Genomic DNA, 27662 nt, shown 5'->3' on the forward strand with positions numbered 1-27662 from the left:
GTGTGTGTGTGTGTGTGTGTGTGTGTGTGTGTGAAAAACAACTTTGGGAATTAACAAAGGACTAAAGAAAAATGACACTGAGAAGAACGAGAGTTAAAACTACTGGTATGGCGCACTGTGCTGCCTGTCGCTGACAGCCTGAGCACAGACCCTCCCCAAACTCCCCCCCCCACCCACCCCTCTGTCCTTTTAAAAGACTCCCCTGACGTTCTTCGTCCTCCTCTTCAGTCCTCCAGGACGATGGGTTCACTGGTGCTGGAGGGGAGCAGGGGCATGGCCAGGGAGCGAGGGGGAGGCGGCAGCTTGATCCGGACCAGGAGGTGAGGTTTCCTCGCTGCCCTACGCATCTCCGACTGGGTCAGGTGTTTCCTCAGAGCCCTGGGTGAAAATAAAACCCAAATCAGATCGACAGACCTAAGCAAAGCTCGCGGTTGCACGACAATCACATTCCGATTGCGGGACAGTCGGCCTCTTGAGATGATAAAATGTACCTGGTGTCCTTAGTAGCCACAAACACCACAGGGTTTGGAGCTTCGCCCTGGCTGACCTTCTGCCGCTTAATGACCGACTGGGAGGTGGTCCTCATTCCTGAACTGTACGGCCTCCCATTGGCTGGGAAAGGCATCCCTGAAGCCTGTGAACCAATGAAACGCCGCGACAATTAGTCACTCATGTTTCATTTCAGAAAACTAACTCACAAAAGATCGTCCAGGGCCGTTTTTAACGTCAAATGGAGTGTGATGCAGCCTCAAGAATCAAAGACTTGAGGCTTTTTTTTGTTTTGATATGACATCAGCTGTACACTGACATCATAATGATGGTAATGGTAATGAAATAACCAGGTTTACAATGTAAACACACATTGTAACACATGGAAAAGATGGCTGTGGCACAGAGTGGTTCTTCTAAAAGTTCCAGAGGTCCACTTTGCCGATGCTAGGATCAATTTTGACGTTGTCGTCTTGAGACCTCAACATCAGCTAAGTTGCAGTGCAAATGAAAGCCAGTGGGTGGCAGCAGAGGTCAAGTCCATAGCCTGAGCTGTTTAAGGTTAATAAAGCAACTGTTTTAGTAAATTCTGTGGAGGATATATATGTATATTCATTATTCAAAACAAGAATGATAGTATTATGACTTTAATATCCAGCCTCATCTTGCAGGCTCCTCCAAATGTATTAGCCCAATTCACTGTGTTCCAGAGAACGTTTGGAACAGGAATATGGACAAAATGGCTGAAAAACACCCATTTAAATATTAATACCACGCTTCAACTCAGTTGATTGACAAACAAATCTTTTTGACTAATATTTACGTATTGAGTTACATGCGATAAATTATTTTTAATTTGTCGAATTCTAGCCATTTTTCTAGCGATAGTGTCAGAAACCACTGACCCAGGGTTCCCACACCAAATTCAAGGACTTTCCAGGACCAATTTCTTCAAAATTCAGCTTAAGATGGGAGGGTAAGAGCCACTTCGCCCATGGCGTCCACTTTTATTGATTTGCAGCGCGCTCTGCATCTGGACAAATGATTGACGACTCACCATTTTTCTTTGGTGAGACAACATTTCCCAGACATCACATCATTTGCTCTCTCTTGCTTAATGTTACTCGCTCATTTTTTAATTTTATTTAACCTTTATTTATACAGGTTATCCCACGAGAGACCTGTCGAGGACAATCATCGTTCTGTACAGAATCTCACGTCAACGGCAGGGGGACACCTGCTAGTACTTACGACTCGACGATTGTTCTGCGTAGGCCTAGTCTACGTACATCAAGCACCGCAGGGCATGAAAGACTAGGTGGCGTCGTAACAAACAAGGGAGACATTTACCTCAATATCAACTTCTTTCCTGCACAAAATTCACTTTCAATTCAAAAACAGGCCTTGAAATTTCCTTTTCAAATTATACCCGTGGGAACCCTGTTGACCATTACCCACTGACCAGACTGTCTCACATTGTTTCAGCCCCCACATCCACCCCTTAACTGAAACACAGCTCTTATATGAAAAGCTGTAAATCCCGGTGTGTATAATGTTTAGGAGTGTGAGTGTGTGTATAAAAATGGAATACTGACGCTGTCAAACCCTCTCTTTCCCAGAAGGCTTTGTCCCACTCGAGGCTGACTGGCCTGGTTCCTGTTGATGGGGGTCGGGGGTCCTCTGGAGGCCTTCAGTTTCAGAGGAGCGGACACGGCTACACAGACACAACATCGACACTCGTCAGAGCAGATGAAACCAGGTTAAATAACAAGATGGCTGTAGAATCGAGCAGTGCGTTCTTACCTAAATCCTTCACTATGTTGGCCAGTGACTGTCGTGGCACCACTTTGCTCTTTGCGGGAGTTTTCGGGGCTTTTGGAAGCCTGATCATACCTAAACACACACAAACACCAATGTTTATTACCTTAACCTGTTAATAATACACTTAATCCAACATCTGATACTGTTAAGCACAAATTCCACACAAACTAAATATTCTACATGTGTGTAAATACTTAAATAAAGTAAAATATGCTTATTAGTTGAGATTTGGACCACTGTATCAAATGAAAATTGACAATGAAATGGCCAATCTCCTGCCTTTTAATGCTAGGAATCAGTTTTCTAACAATTATTATAAAATAGAGTTAAGTACAAGACCTTCATCAGGCCTGATCGTCTGTTTGCTGTTTTGAGACCTGTCTCTAGAAATAGACATGCAAAGCATTCATGAAACGGCTGAATGAAGCTGCTGCTACTACCTCGTATCGCTTCAAATCGTGAAAAAGACTCTCACAGGATTCAATGTTTAATCTGCATTTTACTAGTAATTTACTTCTCCAGTTGAAATTATGTGGCTGGAGCTTTTACAAAATGAGAACATGGACGTCTATGAAATGCTGTTTTACTTCATCGTTATGGTTATATGAGTGTGTCAGACAGACTTTATCTTATATTTACAATGTAAACGTTTTTTAAAGCCTCAAGGTTTTTGTCTACTTACATGTGGGGTCGATTGGAAATAACCAAGTTCTCAAAATGAAAGAAATTATTGGATTATCTTGTCTTTTATAAAACGTACATTTGTGGGTGGGATTTATCTTATTCTAATTTGTTATTGAAAACTTCGAGTCCCATGTTGGAGAGATGGACACGCCTAATTCTGAAACATTGACTGTTCCTGGTCAGTTTTATTAACGCGTGTGTTCTTACACTCAGCCTTGACGGCGTTGGCGTTGATGGACGCGTAGGGCCGTCGCGCAGCGCGGCGTGGCTGCAGGATGTCCTCGCAGACCCGCCGGGCGACACGTGTCAGCTTGGTGGTCCGCAGGATGAACGTCTGGCGGTTCTTGGCCAGCAGCTTCGCTCGGCCCTCATTGCGGGTGAACGGCGACAGGCCCTGCACCTCCTGGCGCGTCATGTGACCACGGGGGCCGGACTCCTGGACAAGAGGAGAAGGAAGGAGTAGTTTATTTCTACACTGAAATTCCCAATACAAAACACATATTAAACAGATTAAAACTCTTTATATGAAAGGAGACTTACAGAGCCACTCCTAGCGGCGCCCTCTAGCTGTGTGGGGGTCTTCAGGCCTCCATACTTTTTCCAGTAGATCCAGCAGGAGGCGCACAGTCTGCACTGCATGTTGGGAGGACCCCAGGCATACCACTGAGGAGACTGGGCCGCTGTATTAGGCACAGGACAATTTTTGTTAGTGGGTGTTTCTGCAGGTGAACATTAAAGAAACAACTAGTTTTAGACTAAAAACAATTATTATTTTCACCTACTGCCCAAATTATAGCATTTTGGAGGCTTGAAAATGTGTGCAACTTGCTGCAAATAACGATTATTTTCATAATCGATGAATGATATTTAGAAATTCTAGAGATTTCTTTGTCATATGAAGCAAATAAAATATAAAATGTTCATATTTAAGCTGAAAAATCTGAGAACTTTAATAGTTGCAGCCCTGAACACAACACGTACAGTTGGTTTTCTATGTATGTTGCTGCTTTAGAGCCATCATGTGACCAAATGGCCAAGTGGAAGGGAACTGGGTGAATTAGTGGTGCGTGCACATATAAAACTAATTCTAAGATTTTGGCAACTGCCGCTGAAATGAATTTGAACTCAACGTTATTGTTTTCATCCACACGACTCAAGAATCATGTGAAACAGTGCTGAGAGTCGACACATTAATTTACTGGTTAATTAGCGGCGACTCGTGTCACACGTCTTTGCTCCTGCCTCTGTTGTACAACATGTACTTACTGTGGCAGCTCTCGCAGCTGAGTCCTTTCTGAAAGCCCGCTGCTCCGTTCATACCGGGCTTGCTGCCCGGCACCATGATCTGATTAGGGTTTGGTTTGGTGCTGGTTAAAAAAGGAGGGGAGGAGAGGGAGGGAGGGAGTTTTATTTTTGACAACAATTCTAACTCAAAGCAGGTGCTCACAGTAGCAGTTGCCAGTGATACTCACTAGGTGGGGATGTACACCTGCTTCAGCTTACTGTCTGCCTCGGCTGCTTTTAGTCGTTTCTGGGGATTCAAAAGAGCAACGTTACAGTCGGACTATAAATCAAACCAAGCTCTGTGGACATTTGTGTTGTGTTAGGGTCCCACCTGTTGGATGTAGCGGTCTGTAGTTTTCCACATGTAGTAGAACTGGACCACACTGGCTAGAGACTTCCAGGGCAACTGAGGAAGAAGAGATTCCTCAGTAAATTGACGCTGACACAAAACTGGGGAGCAGTACAAACAACTGTGCACATGAATGGAAAAAACATGAGTGGAAGAGGTGTTTTAACCAATATGGTGGTGGGGGGGGTGTTGTGCTCCTGTCACATCTGTCTTTACTATGCAAACAGACCCTGGGAGCTGCTGACACGACTGAAGTTGTTATGAATTCATTAACACAATTCAACAAAGACGAGTGATAACCCTCACAGTTTCCCCTAACAGCAGCTTTACCGCTCAATGCATGTGTGTGTGTGTGTGTGTGTTTTCATACACAAAATGGGAGAACTGATTCAGGAGCTTCTTCTGGACGACGAGAGGTTCAAAGACCTTAGAACCTCTCATCATTTCTTTGGCCGAAAGTATTAAAAGATGGAGCCTCTGTTGTGAAACCATCAATACTTGCTGCATTTGCTTGCATACATAGTTTGTGCTTCTAAGCAGTGATTGCTGAGAGGTGGGTGAACTTACGAAGTCCTGGCGAATGTCGTTGAAGTCTTTGCCGTATTTCTCCAGAGCCTCCTCGAACAGCATGGCCTCTGAGGCGCTCCACTCCTCCATCTCGTCACGGCAGAGCACGGGGCCTCCCTGGGGGACGAGGTTGGACATGGCTTTGGCCAGGTCGTAGCTGTTCTTCTGCAACGTGTCCATGGCATGGAACTGACGGCAGAGACAAAAGGTGCAGGGCAGCGTTATGGGATTGTTACTATTGAAAACAACAATTTAAACATTGATGAAACCCTTTGGTGGGCAAATGAACACAATAATGTGATTATGGTCTCACCAGTGTGATGTCTCTGGAGGCTGCGGCCGCGCTCATGTGGAGGCTCGGCTGGCGGATGGAGCTGCTGCAGTCCAGGGCCCGAGCAAACGTCCCGACAGCTCTGAAGAAAAAAAATGGGTGATGTGGATGAAACAGCAGCTCATGGAAACAGATGTTCAGGCACTAAAATTTGCATTGTGAGTCAGTTGGTGCCGAGTTCTGTTTTAGAGCTCCTGCTTTGTCTTTAAAAAAATAAAATAAAATAACATAATTTTCTTATAGTCATCTAAATCCTAGGACTCTTTATCTGCAAGTCCTGCAGGTATTTCACAATAAAAGACTTGCTGAGAAAAAAAAAGGAACAAATGTTGATGTATTTTCTCCAGACAACATGCCCTGCTGATGTGCTGATGGGGGAGTCAGACATTGTCATGGCAACAGGATCTGGAGAGGATGGTGTAACTGGTTGACAGATGGCAGCAGAGCATTACCTTGCCACCACCAGGAACTGGTCAATCTGAGGGTCTTTGAGCTGGTTGTTAGGGTCCCACACTTTGGTCTCCAGCTTCTCCTGGACCCGAGTATCTGATTCAACTGAGACAGGAGAGAAACTGCTGTCAGAACGGAGGCTCAGGAAGGTCAGCTGTTCAGATGGGTGGAAGTCGTGACTGACTCATAAACATGTTTGTTCAGTGCTCACCCTCAGCGAGCTTGTCAGGAATCTCTGCCTGGTACTTTGAGCCCACACGGATCTCGCCCTGGTCTGCCAGCAGAGTCTTCTGGACAGGGTCGAACACCAGCGAGTAGAAGAAACAGTCCTGCACACAATAAACAACATCACGTTACAGCCGCTTCACAAAAGGGTTCGTGTCACCACATTAATTCAAGTGTCCTTTTTCCTTTTTATGCTGCGACACAATGAGTAGGGAGAAGAGGACGCTGTGAGTGGCAGATGGTGTCGTACCTCCTTGTCCAGGTAGCCGGCCAAAACGTCTGTTTCATTGAGGAGGGTGACGTTACATTTTCCCCTGTGGAGAGAGTGAGGAGTGTTCACAGACCAGGAGGCACAAAAACAAGGTCTGGTAATTGAAGGTAAAGGTAATTGATGCAAAACAGTGTTTTGCCCTTAATTATATTAACTGTCACATCCTGCAATAGTCTGATTTGTCCTGCCACATTTTCACAATCCGCCCAACAATGTTTTTGTACTGCCGAAAATATCTTTTGACACTCTAATAGCCATCGTGATACTCAGGCCGCTTGTATTTATTTTAATTTCATGGCTGTGAGTGCTTCTGCTCCTTTTTCACCAAGATAACTTTCACTTTTCAATATCTGGCAGTTATTCAACCGTTTAGGAATTACGGTATTGAGAAGATGATGTCACAAACGTGTGATGCGCTGGTGAATCTTGTCTGTGATTGGACAGTCTGACAACTGGTTTGCTGTGTTGAAGAACCCTGTACAATGTTTTTCAACACTGTTAGGATGGGATGGCCTTACTAGCTGCAGTTTAATTTTAAATAGGCACAGCAGGGGTCAGCAGAGGTAGACCGATTCATTTCTGACATTTGCCTTTTTTTTTTTTAAATCAGCATTGTCCGATTATCATTTTCTAATCCAAATAATTACAGTCAAATTATGCATATTTGTTCTTAAAATTTTTGCTAAGCCATTAAAACATTAATTTTTACCCTTCAAAAAATGCCTTTTTTTTTCTTTTTTCATGTTTGGAGTATTGGGAGTTGTTCACTGACTGGTTACTGAGGATTGAGGACTTACCGTATGTGAGTCGCGGGTAGAGATTCAAACTGTCGAGACAGGAAAAGCTCTCTGTGTTTGAGCTGGTGCTTCTGTTGTTCACCCAGGACGGGCTGCTTGGACTCCTCTTCAAACTCTCCTACAAACACAAACAGGACAGCATGACATTATTATACACATACAGTACATAAACACACTGATAAGCCGGAAATGAAGTTTTATGTACACACACACGGTTGCGGTTTGTGTCATACATGGGTGTCAGGTTAACCCCTTTATTTGCTTGTTTGGCAACTTTCAGCTACAGAACATGAAGCAACTGTATAGTTCATGTACAGTTTTATGAGATCATCACCATCCAGAGAACAGCAGAATAACACCGTTCATGTTACACAGTGTCCTAATGTTCTGAGGAAGTGTGTTTGACAAGTCAGTGCTGTGTTTGATTACATAATGCTGCAAAAGTTAAAGTGTTCATTAGCCAATGGTAAGAAAATCCTTAGAAAGACCATAACAACATGTAGGTAACAATAGAATCATAGCAACAAGAGCTGTGTTTTTATTAACCACAGAGCTCCAGCTTGTTTAGAAATCAGGTCTGGCTTTTCAAATGTAAAATTCAGGGGAGTTTTAGTTCGCATAACATTTTTCATTTTTTCAGTATCTGTTTATCGGACTGATACAGATACCAAGTGTCATCGGCTCATCCCAGAAAGAAAAAGCTGCACAGACTAATAACAAAGATAAAATAAAGAGATATTCTTTTCTAGCCTTCCCTTTTAGAATTAATATTTTCTTAACACAACTACTGCATTTTGTATGTTTACATGACATTGGTAAAAATAACTGTTAGCTTAGTCCAACTAAAACTGGACTTTTAAAATACATGTTAGCCTGACTGAAATTGTGCTACATCAAATTTCTCAAAATCCAACAGCAGACCCAGGTTTTGTGACTGGGTCACAACTCAAGATTACCTGGGTGCTCTGCACACGGAACACAGTTCCCACCCCCCGACTTAAACCCTTACATAAAAGAAGACAACAGCGACCAAAACATGGCAAAATTCAGGCTGGTAAATTTTTTGGACTGACGACAAAACCAATTTTATGCTCTTTGACCTTAAAGAGTTGGATGTTTTTAAGTTAATGCACGGTGCTTGACATGCCAACAACTAGCTGCAAGCTAAACTTGAACTCACTTTATACTAAAAAGCTGAAAGGGAGTGTGGTGCCTCCTGGAGTAGCGGAGGTGGGCACTCTCCTGTCAATTCCTACTCATGCTCATATACTGGGAAGAGGACAGTAGTCCAATTAAGTAGACAGACAGACAGACAGACACTTTACTAATCCCAAAGGATATTCAAGTTATCCAGTAGTTTATCAAAGAATACACACTCATATCACCCACATACGTACAGCTGATACACAACCCACATTACACCCTCATATGACAAAGACAATTACCCACATATAAATATCTAATTTTAAATTAAGGCAAGGGTAAGGGTGTGCAATGGGCTTAATGTAGCTCGTTTATTTAGGTAATGTTAAGGAAAGTAAAAAAGGGTAAAAAGTGGTAGTGCAAAACAGTTGTATGTAAGACGGTAAGACGAGCTACAACCATAGCTCGACTTTACTGTGCATGGAAACAGACATTTCCTCCGTGTAATTATCTCATACAGCTTTAATCCAAGTATGGCTCAATTCTTTGTTCAGTCTAGTTATTTTATTAATCCTCTGCCACCATTTACAACAGTTTGAAGGTCATGCATTGATTGGTTCAAAGGGAGCAGTGGACTTGTGCGCTACCGACTGCGTACTTGAAATTTCCCATGCACCAAGATACAAAAGGCACCAAGAATTATTAATGGACTTGAGTGACACAAAGGGACCGTCTCACATTATCCAACCCATGAAGAAATGCGAAATAAATAATAAGAATAAATTAAATAAGATACATCCATCTATGTGTGTGTGTGTATGTTTATGTGTTTGGCCATAAGACTGCATTCCTAATTTCAGGCGGGTGAGTAATTTGTTGAAAGCTGGAGGGGGAGGGACTATCACTCCATCTGCGCGGACTCCACCCCTGCACTCAGCCACAGGAAACCCTGTCAGTGAGGGCACGGGGAGGGAGGGGGGAAGACAGAGGGAGCGAGAGATAGCAAGCAAGAGGGACGGTACCTTTAGCCACACCCCTTTTCTGTTAACCTCTCAACTCCCCTCCCTCCCTCCTCCTCCTCCTCCTCCTGTCCGGTTAGTCCCTGCCAGACAAAGTAGGAAACCCTGTGTACCAAACCTGAGGCGCCCATCCCCACCAACATGTATCCCCAACTCCACACACACACACACACACACACAGAAACCACATACACACAGAGGGAGCGACACACACAGTTAAAACGCACACAGCATTAACTGTACCACACACAAACACACACACACACACACACACACACACACACACACGCACACACGCACACTTTATTTGCTCTGACAAAGACGCAATGCAAGTCAGTATTAACCCGTTGTGTGCTGTGGCCCTCGGGGACAGATCAAGGGCCTTTTGTTCTGCACAAAGAATTGATGTGTGAGTGCAGACGCAGGAGGAAGAGGAGGGGAGCAGAGACGAAGAAGAAAAAAGAAGAAGAGGCAGATAAAGTGAGGTTTAACACAAGTGAGCAGCACAAGCAGGGAGAAGGCACTTCTTCACCTCCTCACTGCTACAAGATCGTAACGATCACAGCCAGATCTGAAGGCGATCACATGGAACATGACTGCCATTTAGGCCACGTCCACGTTTTTATTTTAAAAAACGCATAAATTCTGCCTCAGATTCATCTGCTGTCCACACTTTCCCGCCGTTTTTGAGTCACAGCAACCTGTTCTAATTTGGAAACGCTCAGTATGTTTGACCAAAACCAAAGTTTTTAAGCATGTGAACATGTTGGTCGAACTGAAGTATAGTATATTCACAGAAGTAGTAGTAGTTCACAGAAGTATAAGACAACAGTGACAAAAACATGGTGTATTTTTAGGACTGATGAGACCGATTTTATGCTCGCCAGCTTCAAAAATGTAATATTTTAAGTTCAAAGTTGGTAGGAGGTCAACCGACATCACAACAGTCACAAAAGCCAAGTCAAATTAAATATGACTGTTTAATGATAACAAATATTAACCAGTAATCAGTTATTCAGCAACAGTAAAAATATAATTTTAGATTAATTATTGTCTAGACCTATGTGACACATCTTATTCTACAAACTGAAGAGAACATCTTTCTTTCTCACAGATCTGCACAGATATCGCACAGTGATCTTTTTTAAATATTTTAAAATGAGAATAATGATGTAAAACTACCATTCCCACAATCACAATTCCTGTCAAACATAATCACAATTAGATATTTATTCAAAATCGTTCTGCCCTAAATTACATGCAGTATTTCTTTTAATAAAATGGGTCCATAAACTACATGTTTAATACACAAAAAGTCAAGATGACACAAAAAAAAATCAAAGATGAAAAAAAAAAAAGTTACAAATATTCGGCCAATTAATTGTCTGATAATTGCCGAAGGCCGTATTGCGATTTTGATGAAATTTCGAGTAATTGTTCAGTCCTAATTTACCTCTAACACTAACAAACTGAAAGCGGGTCTATTGCCACCTAGCAATGCAGAGGCAGACACACGTCATTCAGTAAATCCAGAACCCACATCTGCTTGTGTGGGACATGGCATGACATGGACAGTGGTCCAACTCAATGGAAATGTACTGAATGATGCCATTATCACCATTCACTTCCTGATTAGTTCACACCAGCTACAACACTCGACTGTCAAAGGGTTAAGACTAAGTTTTAGTTTCGCTTTTACGCAGTCATCGCTCTAATAAAAAGACACCACTGCTCGCTCTGATCTTCCTCCACTGTTGTTTCTCGTTAGTCATATTTTCTAAAACCGAGCAAACAACTGTCGAGGTGAGAAGTAGCTTCCTGTTTACGCCTGCACATGCAATTCTCACATGATTAGGCGTGTTATTATAGATCTTACTTCTGATCCAGAGTTGAAAGGCTTGTCTGTGCTATGGATGTAGCTTTAAACCAGGCTTACGTCAACTAATCATATTTTTTTTGTGGGATAAAAAGGGTTAATGAATATAAATAAAGTCTGTCTTAAGTTAGCATGAAAATGTATCCCTGCAGACTAGCCCGGTCCATCTTAGCATCAGCTCATGTTACAGTGAATTATCCCAGCAGGTCCAACACAGTCTGCAACTGGAATAGATACGACAGGGATTCAATCCCGGGTCAAATGACTCTACAGGAGACTCTTTTTTTTTTTAACCGCTCCAGCTCTAATTGGCAGTGATGGAAACATGACACCACAGAGAACACGCTAATCTAAATATTATCATTATTTATTCTGGCAGTCTAGACGCTGACGCTGCACCTTTACCGGTGCGACACAGTAGTTTTTTCTGTGGAGTGTTGGATTTCTCTCTCGAGAGGAAAGAAAAACAGAAAAACAGAAACTCCTCTGTTGGTTATGGGTCTCCCTCTTTCTCACTATTTTACAGGGGATGATAAAACCTGCTGATTTTGGTGTATAAGAGGTATTGTGAATAGAGCTGCAACCATTATTCGTTTATGTATCGATTACTAAATAAATCTTTTAAGTTGTCTGATTTTTCAGCTTCTTAAATGTAGATATTGTCAGGTTTCTTTGCTCCAAAAAGCAAAGAAATCGTCCAAACTGAATCCTTTTGGTTTGCGCCAAGACATTTGAGAGCGTCATCATTTCCAGGTTCGGGAAACACGGATCAACATTTTCAGACATTTTCCGGACCAAATACTGGAATAAACAAGAAAATAAATGACAGATTATGAAGACACATCTGTAGAATTACTGTGTGGTGGAAATAAACTAATCTGTGCAAATGGAAAATAGCGGTGTTTGTAAAATTAATCAATATTTTAATCATTATTAATTGGACATTTCTTGAATACAGCTGTTGAAGTACATTCTATATGTGATTGTTATTTTAATTATTGCCCAGCCATATGTTGCAAAATACTGTTAATGTCCACATACGAAATCAAAAAGGGTGGATCTGATATCGGATGGATTCAATACAATCCAAAAATCCTATATATCGCATGGTGAAATGGCACAATTGTGTTGTTAAGAGCTTTTTAACTTTAAATAGACTGTACCAGACTGATATTGGTATCAGTAAATACTCCAGCGGTTTAGTTGGAGAGTCTTTTCTTGAAAAATGGACAAAAAGAAAATGATAAAACTGTAACCACTTTCTCCTGTGGCTAAAAAACTCCTCTACTGACCAAGGAAAAGTAATTGATTACCTTTTTTCAGCAGGTTTACCCATGTCTTTCAAAGAATAAACCCAATACTACCCACCAACGTTGGTGTAAAAGAGGCATTAGGCTCCTGCAGGCCTTAATTGGCTAATCTTAAAGAAGCTATGCTCAATTAAAAGACTAAGCAACTCTGAAATTCAAATTTAGACAAATGGATCTTCAGTCGGTGGACACACTAAAAGAAGGGGAGAGACTCTAAAGAAGCAGCTTTGTAAAAGAGAAGAATAGAAGATACATCAAGGCTGCGGATAGAGGCAAAGATATCATGATGAAACCACCATCACGTTATTAAGTCTGATCTCCAACGTGGAGAAAAGCAGCATGAAACCAAAAAGAACAAAAACATCCATTTTAATACAGAGATGCATTGAATTCACCTGAAAAATACCTGCTGTTTTTCCCAAATTAAAGAGCTGATGATTCATTCATGAAAAATACATTCATATTATGTTTTTTCAGAATTAAATACAGTACCTAAAAGTGTATTTAACTTAACGGGACACATCTGCTTCCATTAAATCAACGCCTAAGTATCATTTGTTTATTCATTTATTATTAATTCAGTAAAACAGAACAGACACATTTTTTCTTTTTTTTAAATTTATTTAATTATTTCAGAAAAGCTAAGCCAAAATGGTGTGCGTGTTGAAAATTACTTTAAATAATTAAAAACAAGCTCTAAATTGTGAATATTTTCTGGTTTCTTTGCTCCATAGAACAAAGAAATCGTTAAAACTGAATAATTTTGGTTTTTAGACAAAACACGACATTTGAGAACATTGTCATTTCTGAGATTTGGGGAACATCGATCAACATTTACTAGTCCATTAATCAAGAAAATAGTAGTTAGCCCTCTTATGACCATCATGATAATCAGGTCGTCTGGATTTATTTTGATTTTATGGCTGTAGCATTGTCACAAAAATCTTCAAAAACTGAGTGCTTCTGCCTTTATTTTCCAAGACTCCAAGATTACCTTAGGGGGCCCTATAGAGCCCTGGCACAACACAGTGGTCTGAGCATCATGCCAGTATCTCATTTTCACCACACCCGATCTCCATGCCAAGTTCCCAGAATTTTCATGCATGTTAACCCCCTCAAAAAAGCCACGGATATAATAATAATCTGAAGGAAAACAATAGGCACCAGGTGTGGATTTATTTTGATTTTACAGCTGTAGAATTGTCATAAAATGTTCAATGAGTGAGTGCTTCTGCCTCGATAACGTTCACTTCCAATATATGGCAGTTATTCAACCGTTTAGGAATTACTGTACTGAGAAGCTGACGTCACTGGTGAATCTCATCTATGATTGGACGTTGGTCGTTCTGTGGAAGTGCAGAGTTCTACCGTAATGACACATATACGGACACAAAGCTCTATTTCTCTGCTTTCCTGTATTCGTTTTTTTCTCCCGGGAGAATTTTCTAGATATCGCAAACAGTCTAGGAGTTATGGTAATGAGAAGTACACATGCCAAATGCTGTTGGCGACAGACAGGATGGTAACAGAAGGGTTAATAGTAATTCTCAGGTGTTCTCTAACATCACTGTTATTTGTCCGCAGCAGAAAAAATGGGTGAATTTAACTAATAAATTCACTGATGTAGAATGCAAACTGTTAATGCTTGTGACCGTGATGTTTCGCCACCACCCGACACTTGCTGATGCTTCAGTGGTGGCAGACAGCAGCCCCCACCTCCTCCTCCAGTACCCTGATGAAATACTGCCAGATTATTATTTTGTTTGAAAATAAAGATTTATTCCAGGCCGCTGCGTGGAGTTTGTGCAGGTTGAGAAGGCCGTTAGCCACTAACACTAACCCGTATGAAGTCATTACCCTTACTGATGCTGCTTATTTTTAGCATAGTCAATTACTCTAAATGTACATTTCGACTTCATCGACGGGGGGAAATAAGTCGTTAGGAACATCCCTGTTGTGTATGTGTGTGTGTGCAGATGTCTTTGTCTGAAGCACTGCAGCCCAGGGGGAGGGAGGGAGGGAGGGAGGTTGGGGGGTTTGGTTATGGTGCTGGGGTGTGTGGGTAATAATGAGTGAGTGTGATCAGGCTTCAGTAGTCTGCATGCCATTAGCACCACCCCACTACCTCCACCCTCCCACCTCCTTGGCTCAGACACAAGACACAGTCTGGGCTAGAGAAGGACAGGAACCACATACTGAGGCGTTAGGAGACAATATCACCAATTAAAATGGTTAGAAATAACCAGAATATTAATTTAGTCAGCGCTTATTCTTATCATTATCGCTACTGTAATTACTATTTGGGCTGTGGGTGAAACAGGAAGGTGAGTTTTGAGCACCCCTAGTCTACATGGGTATGCGTGTGTCTGGGTAAAACACAATGTGTAAAATCTACTGAAACGGGTATTGGTAACGTTGCATTTTGCAGATCAATGTACCTTTACCCAAAAGATGTTTAGTTTGTTAATAATGAAGCGCAAACAAATTCATGATGACCAGTAAATAATCCATAAATTTTTTTGTGAAATTCGGTGCAACTTAGTTTTAGCTTGCTCCATCCGCGATTCACCTAAGGGGGTGCTATAGAGCCCTGGCTCTATAGCATCATGTCAATATCGCATTTTTGCCACACCTGACCTCCATGCCAAGTTTCCAGAGTTTTCATGCATGTTAACCGCCTCAAAAACCACCGGATAATAATAATGTGAAGGAAAACAAGGTTTCCCGCACTGTGTGCCAGGTATGGATTATTTTCTATTTTATGGCCGCAGAACTGAATTTTCAAAGAGTGAGTGCTGCTGCCCTTATTTAAAAGTTCACTGGCAGTTATTCAACCATTTAGGAATTATGGTACTGAGAAGCTGACGTCACAATCGCGTGACACGCTGGTGAATCTTGTCTGTGATTGGAAGTAATGTCAGTAACAATTTCTCTGCTTTCCGGTCCCCATCCATTCATCTTCTACTGCTTTATCCTCCACATGAGGGTCACGGGGTGTGCCGTGCCAATCTCAAAGGTGACGTCAAACCGTGTACAGATCGCCAGTCCATAGTTTTTGAATTTTCTACATATCAATAACGCTCTATGAGTTACGGTAATGAGAAATTCGCACACCAAATCCTGTTGGTGACGAGATGGTAACAGAAGGGTTAAACGTGTATGACAATGTTCCTAGAAACAAGGCTTTGTTAACGGAAAACTTTTTTAGGAACAACAAGGAAAAATATCCTATGGGGAAAGTTCTTTTCCCATGTGGTCTGCCTGGACTCCGCCGTAAGAGTCCAGACAGAGGATATGTGTGTGGATTCCGGAGTTAAAAACGACCATCTTGAAATAACCCTGAAGCAGACCTTGGTACAATTCCATCATAAAAGCCGTGGAGGTACTCTGGGGCTTTTATGTGAAACACAATGAGGAACAGGTTCATAAAAGGCAGCGAGCCATGTCATACGTGCTCCAACACAGGAGAAAACAAGTGCAGGGGAGATGACGGGAGGCTTGGAAACTGTGGTCGCTACTCACTTGCATTGCTGTCAGCCAGAGTGTTGAGGTTGCCAGAAATGTCTCTCCTCCTGAACAGACACACCACCTTTGCCTCCACATTCCCGTTGGCTGTCTGTAAAGGGAGAGTCAGCGGTTAGAATACAGCAACATAATGAAGCGCTGGTTTAACCACCTGAGATTCGCGCTGCCAAAAGTCTGAGAAATTGCAGCTACTTCTCATTTCTCTGTCTGGTAATGGTTTATTCAGAGGCATTAAAGAGTTTCCAAGTGTGTTTCACTATCATTTACATTCTCACACAATCTCACTTTAGCTTCAATCAGTTCTGAGCCCGCCCATGTTCATTAATCCCTTAAAATACAACATATTTACATACATTTTCTGCTCATATCCACACCAACCACTCACCGAGTTGCAGAATGTTGCATTTTAATACCACAATTTTTCTACATTTAGCCAACATACACATACAGATGTGGTGAGTCCAATAAAACTAACCTTTAAACTGCCAGACATGCAAATGTTGCATAAATCAGTTGCACTTGCTTCTGTTTGGTCAAGGTTCATTTGACCGAACCATCATGGGTGTACAGAAACAGAAGATCATGCTACTTTAATTTAATAAAACATTTTTAATGTTTGATTATAGGGCTGTAACGATTATTCGATTACTAAATTGATCATCAATAATTTTGATAATCGATTCATCAGTTTAAGTGTTTTTTTTCCACTAACAATAATTAAAAGACGTTTGCCGATTTCTCGGCTTCTTAAACGTGGATATTTTCTGGTTCATTTGCTCCATATCACAAACAAATCATTAAAACTGCATCATCTTGGTTTGTGGACTAAACAAGACATGTGAGAACATCATCATTTCCAGGTTTGGGAAACATTTATCAACATATTCTGACATTTTCTGGACCAAAAACTGGATTACTCGATTAAATAAGCGACAGATCTGTCTCTCCATTTATTATCACTCAGCATGGTGATGATGATGATACAGTCCTCCTGGTGCACGAGCCGTTCCACGTAAGAGTGTTACATAAAGGAGCTTAATCCTTTGACTGGGAAACAAGCCTGTGTCATATGCTACTGTTGTTATGTAAGTGGATGCAGCGCTCCATCAACTTGTGTCAGGAAAGACAGGAACCACATTTAGCTCATGCTAACATACATTTTTAGTGTGAACATTGTGGTTGCAAATTGGGCAGAAAATGACATAAAGAAGATGACAACCAACCTTGTTGAGCTCTTCTATTCTGCGGATCAGGTAAGGGTTGCTGGAGGAGTTCTCGAAGTACACGTAGTCTGGAAAACAGAAGAGTAAATTAGGATTTAACACATGTCAATGTGCCCAACAATCTTTAAATACACATGTGCTCCTGACAGACACCCTCATGTTTTTGCAGCTGTGTACATGTTCTGAGGGTGCAATGGCAAAAGTGAGAAGATTTTTGGCTAACCTGATGGACAGGGGTCCATTTACACTGACACACAACTCTCTTATTGGACGCCTGCCCGCACAACAATGAGTAGCTGCTGGGAGAGCCGTCAGACACTGTTACTTGAGCTCCAGGAAAGCTCTCTGTCCAAACACAATTAATTTAAGTGATATTATCCACTGATGTGATGTGTGAGGTATGGTCGGAGGTTGTGAACCAAAGGGGTATCAGTGCCATTGCTCTATTTGCAATACTATGTTATAACATACCTCCCCGTAACTGACACGTTTCTTTTTTTAATTATTGCTGAACAATAAACTGCCAATTTTTCATTTCATGGAGTGTCTAAAGTCAATTATTTAACGTGCACCTGAAACAATACAAGGAAAAGCAGCAGTCGACCAATTATTGGCCTGATAAATCAAAGATTGGTCAACACCTAGGAAAAAATAGAATAAAATTGGTACTAAAGATAGCATTTGTATGCCTCCTGATGTTTTTAGCCAATTAATTGGCTCCACTAGAGGACATCTTACAACCAATCCATACTGGTAGACACTAGTTACGATTAGGGGTGGGAATCACAGGTACAGTACATGGTCCACGATACCAAGAATATCGCGATGCAACCATTCTGTGATGGTCAATATATTGCACAGCAATTGTATAGCGATACATCACAATAAGAGTCTTTTTCTCTATTTATTCACAACAGAGAATTGTGAAAACATGCTTCAAACTCTTGTTAAACATCAGGGATGGGAATCAGTATCAGTCAGTATCGGTTTGATACTGGTCAAAATCACTGGATCGGCTATCGAACAGACAAAAATGTAAAATCCGATATAATCCAAAAACTCCTATTTCATGCTTCACTAGGCACAGACTGTAGAAATGTCAAATTAAAAATCTGCAAAAGCATTTTTAGCGTAGTCGTTTATTTTTTCTTTTTGGGAAAGCAATATTTGTCACACAACTGGAGAATTATGTCTTTGAAATGATTTAATATTTCATAAATGGTCTAAAATGACTGCATCTGGCTAATATCTGTATCAACCTTGGAACTGCAGGTTATGTGGGGCTTCACTCTAAACAAAATCAATCTGTCCAGGTGAGTGTTTTAGCTCATTTTCAGAAATAATATTTCTGTACCAAGCCAAGTGAAGGCAGTTATCACATGTCTATATTATGCACGTGTCATGTCATGTGTCATGTCTGTGTGAACAGGAAGCAGGTCATCTACTCAACAGCTGGTTGCTTGGTTGCAGAACACGCTACAAAAGGAGGAAGAGCAACAGTGAAAAGTAAGAGCAGGAAATTATTTGTCGAGGACAGAGGAGGTGGAAACATTACCAACAGCAGCAGGTGTTAACTTTACGCTTCTCCTTTGACTTACATTATAAATTCATTAAGTCTTTGGTCAAGAGGAAATGTAAAACCAATTGGGCTGCAGGCAGATTAATAACATTATGTCTCTAATACAAGGAAACAATTTGATCAATTTGTTTAATCATCTGAAACACAATCACAAATTGGCTTATGACCTAACAGTACAGAAGCAAACAAAAAAATTAAAGCCTTTGCAACTTGTTTTTCTTTAATAGAGCCACACTAGTGTGAGTGCACAAAAACCTCATCATCTAATTTGGTTTGTTTTTTTATTTTGTTTCCAAAGCCAGCGAGTAATTGTGTTAAATAATTGTGCTTATGATTTTTTTTTTTTCTCCCAAATTAGCAACCGGCCATTGTTAACCAGTGTTAGCTAATTAGTAGAGAAGAAATAAAGGCTACATAATGTTCCCTTTTCCTGTTATTTATGTTTTTAAAAAAAGCTGCAGACAGTCTCTTCCTCTTTAGAGGAAAAAATAAGACAAGGTCACCGCAACATTCTTCTTGCAGTTTCAAGTCCGCAAGCTCCAGCCAGTAGATTTTCACATTTAGAAACCACCACGATAAAAGACAGACACCACATAATACGAAGAAAGTATTAATGTCCAGTGTAAACATCACAAGAAGTCCTGTCATCACATGTCATTAGTTTAGATTGGACTGTGTGACGGTATAACACCAAACCAAATCAAGACAAACACGTGACAGATCATTCACGTGTGCTCGACAGCTGAGCAGGAAAAACCAAATAATGACGCAACAGTGTCTCAGAGACACTGTATCTGTTTACACAACACTGACAACAGGCAGAACAGTTAAATTAACATAAAATAGACACAGTCACGTGAGTGAACACTGCAAAGTCACTTTCAGGTTATTAAAAAATATCTACATTTTTAGTTAACCCGAGTTTGCACTAGGCCTGTTCCCGACAACAGACTCAAAAGTAATATAGACACAATTTTGGTGCCAAACAATGACCACGATCCATCAATTCAACCATATTGCCAAATTGTATCAATGTAGTGTAAATGTATGCATTACGTATGTATAGACGTTAATACAGGCTGTTTTGTGATTTAAAGAAATTAAATAAAGTGCATTCTTTAACATAGTTGACATTTCTGGTGCACTTAAAATCACTCGTGCATCGGTTTAGGCTAGGGTTGCGAGTCATCACTGTTGTTGACAAAAAAAATCGAGGACACATATGTTGCAGATAAAATTGATTGTCAATAACTGTAGGTTATACATCCTTTTCCTGTAGAAGTGACTCATCTCGCTTTCTAGACATCTCTGCAGAGAATGACTATCTAACAACAGATTGTTGTGTGTGACGTCTCTTCCGACTCTCCAGCTAACAGCCGAGTCCTCAGACTTGTTTGCAACTTTGCCATCTATGGTAAAACAAGAATTACTTTAGTGCCATGACTGTCCGCTAATGAGGACATTAAGCTTCTTTGTGTCCTCTAATGTCTATATATTGGTTCCAAAAATCTGTTATCAGCCTCATTATTTAGTAATAATCGCTATCAATATGGAATGGGTTGGTTATCCAATTATTCGATTATTTTTTTGGTAATCTATGATGACGCAGATATTCACAACAGCAGTAATGTTGACTTTAATTTGGCAATTTTATCTTGTTTGGTGCACACTAATCAGTGTTGATTATTTAGATTTAGCTTTTTTTGGATTTGCAGATAAATAGAAACATCAACTGCAGTTTGCCTGAACTTGGGAGTCATCAGCTTTTTAAACATTGTGTGGATCAAATGCCACAGGGATTCATCGCTCATCACACCACGGCTGCACACACCGTGCTGCTGTGTAGCTTTTGATGCTGTGTGGATTCACGTCAAGCTCCATCTGGTCCTCCCACAAGCAAGGACAGAGTGGCTCAGGAGGAAACCAGTGGGTTTCTGATGCATCGCACACCACGAGCGAAGAAGGAGAAGGAAGGATTCAGACACCTGAGAGGATTTCTTGCACTACTTAACACACTGATGGGGACTCCTTCGAGAGAAGCACTGCCTCCTCGATCCCAGCGAAGGAGCACAACCTCTGTCACCTCATTACATAACACAGACACAGACACCAAAAGTGGATTCATACACTAGACATGATGGATTCTCTCTTAACGTTATTCTATATTCAGGGAATCCATCTCTTCTTCTCTCCCAGTGTGACGAGTCCATCAATACAATGGGTCGAAATAAATAACACCATCGAGACAGCTTATCTTAATGATGTCAGTGGTGAAAAAGGCATCAGCTGCTTTCATGTTAAAGTGGGAACAGAGGTATGGGCAGCATGGACACAAAGATCTGACAAGAGCCGTGTGGATGATGTGCACATGTGGCTGGAGTGGTGCAGTGAACAGGGTGCTAGAGGGTGAATGAAGAGGAGGAAGCCCTTTGACTAATCTCTAGGGAAGATAATGATCTTACATGCAGCCTCAACACTCAACACTGCGCCTCTGAAGGACTGGTAATGTAGGCGCTCACTTAAATAGAACTGCCTGTACCAACCAGCTGCAACAAAGAAATCCCCGTTGAGACACTTGCTTTATAAATCTTGCAAATGTATAATGTCTAACATTAGAAGTAGGGCCTATACCAAGAAGTGCATTAGCTTTTCTTATTTCTGTATCTGCATTGTACAACCAACCTAGTTAACTGGGTTACTGTATGTGCTGTAAGGATTATTTTACAGTACTAGGAAATCATTACATAACCATACACATGTTGCTACAATAGTCTATGGGCTAGACATAGAATCACAGAGAAGGGACAGTGGCATCATCATCAAACACCGAGTGGCAACCAGTCATGACATCACCTATCAGAATCTGAACTCTTATTTTGAAGCCTCCAGAAATGCGATTTGGCCAGCGCCATGTTGACACAGCAAACACAACTTGAGAGGCGTCACCTGCAACAAGGCTCCTATTGCATGATACCAGCTGTCAATTACACTGGTGTCCACTCATTTATTTTGCCTGTTTTCTTTCAAAATATGAACATAACTTTAATGTAAACATCAGCCATTGAATGCCCTGATTTCTAAAAATCGGCATATAGAAATATGCCTCCATATTAAATGAAGAGACTTGAAGAGTGCTGAGCCTCTGTGTACATCATCAATACCTGTTGTATCATAACCATCATCTTAGTCTGGCAGTTTACCACCAACACAAACATGACCTGTGCAAAGACTCATGCAAAGATCTATCAGTATCAGATATGTAATAGCAGCAAGCTATATTTACAACATGTGGTATTACCAGTGTATTAATAGACAAAACCCAGCTGTTGAGACATTAATGTAGTGTTTAATCAGGATGACCCAAATAGACTCCAGACTCCTATGTGACCTTATACATAGCCCGTCACACGGTCCCACTGCCGATTCAGCCATTTCTGCTGCCACAGAACCAGACTCAAAGAAGGTACACAGCGTCCTGACAGCGTTATTGATGTTTACAGACGCTACAAAGATCCACACCCAAGGCTACAAAACCCATGTGCACATGTTCACATCAGTGGTGGCGTGCACGGGCACTTAGAAGGCAGGGGGCGAAAAATTAAAAGGGCCCCTACTTTCCCACACATCTGTGTATACAGGGACATCCTTTAGAGCGCAGCATCACTTTCTATCAGAAAGATGGGCAATTTTTTATACCGGACATGAAATAATTTCCTCTAAGGACAGCCTTTAGGACATTGTCATGTAGAGTCAGTAGGGAAATTCATAATGGCACCCGTTTAGACTGGAAGGGCACCCACAGGAAACAAAGTTGCACGGGTATCTTATAGGGCACTGCATCACTTCTCTCCACTAGAAAGGCACTCCTTTAGAAACCATCAATCTTACATATTTATACAAGCACTTCCTTATGTTTTTACGACACTAGAGGGTATTTTAAGTTTCCATCATGGTACAGTTCAGTTTGGTACAGTACGGTATGGTTTGGAACAGACAGCAAGACAAGAGTGTCTAGTGTTTTGTTTTTTCCTGCTTAGTTTGTGGCTGTTTGTCTCAAGAATACGTCAAGCTTTGTATGAGAATAGACTGCAAGCGTTAATGAAACGCCGGTCATGGGAGAGTGATGCTTTTCTATTGCGAACCAGCTCTCTGTCATGGGTGCAGCCAGTCTAGCTTCACTCATACCACACCATTACTGTTATCCCAAGGGAAGAGTACAGAAAAATTGAATGGTTGGAGCTGTTTATTTCGGTACTACTCCTAACTAATAAACTAATACATACCAAACCGGTCCAACAACAAACACAGCTTTACTATGCATCTTGTTACTCAATGGGACACTTCAGCATGCAGTGTTTTGTCCATTAGGGCACCATATTGTTGCAAACCCAATGTCAGAAAAAAGAAGTATAGAAATATCTGATCTTTGTAGGGCAGCTTTGACAACACAGGACATTACACTGTGGTGTGTTTATTTATGTTTTGCTGAGATTCTTCAGTTCCCAAAACAGGTGTTCTGATAAATCATGCTATCCATCGACATCCACATGTTCTCAGTGCCAGTGAAATGAGTAGCGTTGTCATACGAAGTGATTTTATACTGGGAGCAATCAGGGTCAGGGATATAGCGATCAGGGATATTGTTTTCTCTAGATATTCTAGCCTTGAAATCATTATTCAAGATTTTATAATACAGTATCAAAACAAACTCCCCATACTCTCACTGAGCCCATGTGGTGAGTAGTGGTGTAATGCAAAGTGATTCTGTACTGGGAGCACTATCTGACAGGGGATATTGGCCTGTAGAGAAGGGAAAATAGTAGAGTATCAAAACATGCTATTCTTACACTACATTTATTTCTCACTTGTAACCCAGCGCTGCGAGTTATACATTAAGTGGAAAACCGTAGAAGAAGGTAGCAGAACACCGGCGCAGCATTTCATAGAGGAAGTCTCTCTTACAGTAACGGTTACCCCGGCTAACTCTTTTTAGAGGTTCAAATTAAATTACGATTAAAATGTATTTATATACTCGTACATGCTTGTGTGTGCGCTATGGAGAGCAGTAAATGTTCTCAGTAAACACGTATCTGATTGGCGTCTCAACGGGGAATAGAACCGGCTACGCTAACTACACAGCTAACACAACTTAGCAATGAAAGTTAGCTCGCGCGGCTAACGCCACCCGATGCAAATGGAGTGATATGGCGGAGGCGATAATGAAATTAACCCACCCCCGCTGACAAAGCCAGCCGAGCCGACCACAACTCTAGCTAGCTACCAGAGGCGCCGCTACTCGGATGCTGACCCTCCATCGGCAGCTAATGCTAACTAGCGCTGCGTTTACTTCCAGGACGTTACCATATGTACCGACTCCACGTCAGAAAATGTGACAATTTACGGTCGCCTCGCCGACTTGAAAACTACATATCGGCGAAACTCCCGCTGCCCACCACCACGCTGCGTTTATTTTTAAATTACACCACCAACTTTTATGACAAGTTCGCGCGGCTCGGTTGGGCAGCCAGCCGCCACCGTACGGAATTTAGCCTTAAGATATTAGTCTTGATTTCACATTTTAAAAAGTTGATATTTTGCAGGAATAAACACAGCTTGCCGTATTATACCCAAGCCGAATGCACGAGCGGCTCCCAATCGTGGAAACTGAGCAGAAACAACACAAATATATAGTGTTTATTTACATTTTTTTTCTGATTGGTTTAATTCACACTACGTTGTCGGATGTTTTAGTAAATTTGACGCTCTTGCACGTACACACATGCTAGTAAAGAGTTAGCATTAGTTAGCGGCTAACGGGACAGACGGCTAGCTAGCTGCTAGCCACCGTGTGTCGAAACGAACAATCACGTTGAGTGTGTATGTGTGTGTGGGGGGGTGTCTTAAAAATGTAAAACATTCCTTACCTCCCACTCGGTACATGTTAGCCGCCATTCTCTCGTATCCTCAGCCAAAAACTGCCCCCCGGTTTTCCCCGCTTGGGTAGAAAATGGTCGATTGGGGATCTATTTTATTCCTTCATTTATCGCAGACACCCCCGCCGTGAAACAAAGCCGGCTCCGGGCACAGCGAGCCGAGCAGTGGCGGGTAAAAAGTTGAAAGTTTCCGTTCGTAATGCTCCAAAGGTTAAATCCCCCCCACAAAAATATATACGTCTTTGTTTTCGGTCCCTCACGCGACCTTCCTCTCCTCTTCCTCACTCACACATACACACACATTCACACACTGCTAGCCTGTCTCTTACTCCACTCTTCCTCCCATCCTCCGCTCCCAGCTTCATCCTCCTCTTCTTCACCTCCGCTCAGTTCAGCACACACACACCGCACAGAAACACACATACACACTCACTGGCCCCCGTCGTTCGTGCGCTAATCGTCATCTTCGGAGATTACCGACAATCTCCGGCATCACACAATTAACTTTTTTTTCTTTTTCTTTTTTTCAACCCACTGGCCGAGGTTTCAATAAACACAACTTTATATACAGTATGGAAAACGCGCACGGGTGGCACACGACCTCGTGTGTAACTTTTTAAACATTTTAAAAGTAAGTGAAAATAATGCACTGTCACGTCATGTCATGTCTACATACAAACACACACGTTATACACAGAGAGAGGGAAGTTCAATTACTGAAAACACGGTGGCTAGGCAGGGAAATTGCGCACGCGCCTGCACCCGCACGCGTGCACAATTACGAACAGTGGCGTGCACAGACAACCCTGGGCTGGGAGCCCGCCACCACCACTACCACATATGAAGGACAATAAATGACATAATAATAATAAATAAAAGAAAGAAAATATAAATGAATAAAAAAAAATACAGAAATAAATAAATGAATAAAATAAGGAATGAATTAGGATAAAGGATAAGGATACATTAATTAATAAATGAATAAATAAATGAATGAATGAATGAATAAATGAATGAATAGATAAATGAAAGAATACATAAATGCAGAAATAACGAAATAAATAAATGTATGAATAAATAAAATAATAAATGACTAAATAAATACAAAAATACATTTAGTAAATGTAATATTTTTATTTACTTATTCATTCATTCATTCTCTCTTTTATTTATTATTATGTCATTTATCGTCCTCCATAACCACCACCATAATTACTTTAACTAATGAATGAATGAATGAATTTATTTATTTATTAAATAAATAAATGTTTATATTATGATGGCTAATCTTGCACTTAGGAACATTTTTGATTTATTTCAAGAAACAGTACAGTTTAATCGGCCAACTCAAAGAGTTTCTACACAATAAAGGCAAATGAAATTTTTTGGGGGGCAATTATTACACATTTTTAATTGAGAACTGAAGAATTAAAATGATTTGTCACTCAAATAGGGGCCCTTACCTGTTGAAAAGGGCAGACTCAAACACCTGCCCACTTCAACAGGTAAGGGCCCCTATTTGAGCCACCTGGAGTATTTCTCTCTTAGTGCGTGTGGAGTTGTTTGAATAAAGTTTGGAGGTTTGTAATACTGTAATTTACAGTAAGTATGTATATTTAAGGAAAAGTAAATAACTGATATGAATAACTGATTTTATAAACTAAATACCAAAAAAAGTTGTCATTGCCTAATTTTGATGTTATTCAATGTAGTTGACCAAAAAATAGAATAATTACATGGACAATATCATCAAAAATAACACTGTGACCAGTGTCACTTGTATAGTGTCAGCCTGTGACGACATTACAGGATTATGTTGGGAGAAAAGGTGCAAGGTTCACTTTCAGATTGGATTTTCATGATTTCAATTTAATATGTTTATTTAATATCACAATTTTTATTTATTGTCACTATTTCATAATTTCTTATCCATTTATTCTTCTGGCAGGTAAAGGATTCCACATTGAACATATACAACTATGACACATTAAAAATTAAAGCATATATACAGTATATAAAAAGCAATTTAGTGTTCTCTGACCTCTTGACTCAACTCTCACCCTTCGAAAAAAAGTTTTTCCACTTAAACCTGTTTTTGAGTATATTTTTTACTTAACCCAACACTTTTTAAAGAGGAAATATTACACCTTCAAACTACCTTACATCACCTTAATGCACTTCTTGACTACATATAAAACATACTGTAAATACCCCGGTATACACGAGAACAGTATTTCTAATTTTCCTACCACTGGCGGTACATGTACCAGTTTGAGAACCATGGCTAAATCATTGGAAAACATCCTTTATCAATCCAGTATGATGTCGTCACTGCTTAAAAACAAACAAATACAGTTTTCTAAACACAAATATGAATGGATTTTTCAAAATACATTTTTTATAAATGGATCATTTATAATTTTTTTAATTGATATTCCTATTTATATGACATTTAATTGGATATATAGGAAAATAATGATGTTAATGTTCTTTTCTTATATAAAGCATCATTTGTATGTAGGGATAACGTTCATTTTTGTGACGTATAAAGTACACTTTGTGTCTTTTTGTTTCATATTTATCTTACATATCTTCATCTATATGCATTTTATTCAACATGTTTAAAATAATTGGTCATTTATGATTTGAAAACTTATGTATTGATACTCTCTTACCTGTGTTTGTCTTTGCTGACAGGGTCATGACCCCTGTGAAGCAGCGTCAAGAGACAAGACCTAGTTCCTGGAGCAGCACTGCCCACTAGTGACACGTCACACACATTACAC

General features: G+C 40.7%; 1 protein-coding gene across 1 annotated transcript; it reads right to left on the minus strand.

Annotated features, from left to right (window-relative positions):
* On the minus strand, window positions 1-25364 carry mta2 (metastasis associated 1 family, member 2). Its single transcript, XM_044022566.1, has 18 exons — window positions 24868-25364; window positions 17365-17432; window positions 16139-16232; window positions 7269-7386; window positions 6451-6514; window positions 6187-6304; window positions 5978-6080; window positions 5508-5607; window positions 5195-5383; window positions 4610-4684; window positions 4467-4525; window positions 4261-4361; window positions 3535-3674; window positions 3202-3430; window positions 2293-2382; window positions 2085-2203; window positions 492-634; window positions 1-378 (listed from the first exon to the last, which is right to left on the minus strand). Exons 1-18 carry the CDS (start codon window positions 24893-24895, stop codon window positions 225-227), a joined length of 1992 nt encoding a protein of 663 aa, XP_043878501.1. The 5' UTR covers window positions 24896-25364; the 3' UTR covers window positions 1-224.
* Window positions 25365-27662: the final 2298 nt, after the last annotated feature.

The sequence above is a fragment of the Solea senegalensis genome, linkage group LG3 (assembly GCF_019176455.1).
Source record: "Solea senegalensis isolate Sse05_10M linkage group LG3, IFAPA_SoseM_1, whole genome shotgun sequence".
Taxonomy (NCBI): domain Eukaryota; kingdom Metazoa; phylum Chordata; class Actinopteri; order Pleuronectiformes; family Soleidae; genus Solea; species Solea senegalensis.

Excerpts from the sequence above, each read along its gene's own strand:
- mta2 (XM_044022566.1), bottom strand. The coding sequence starts at position 24,895 with ATGGCGGCTAACATGTACCGAGTGGGAG. Across the intron at positions 4,362-4,466 it reads CAGGTGTACATCCCCACCTA|CACCAAACCAAACCCTAATC; the intron begins GTGAGTATCACT and ends TTTTTTAACCAG. Across the intron at positions 2,383-3,201 it reads CAACGCCGTCAAGGCTGAGT|GTATGATCAGGCTTCCAAAA; the intron begins GTAAGAACACAC and ends GTGTGTGTTTAG.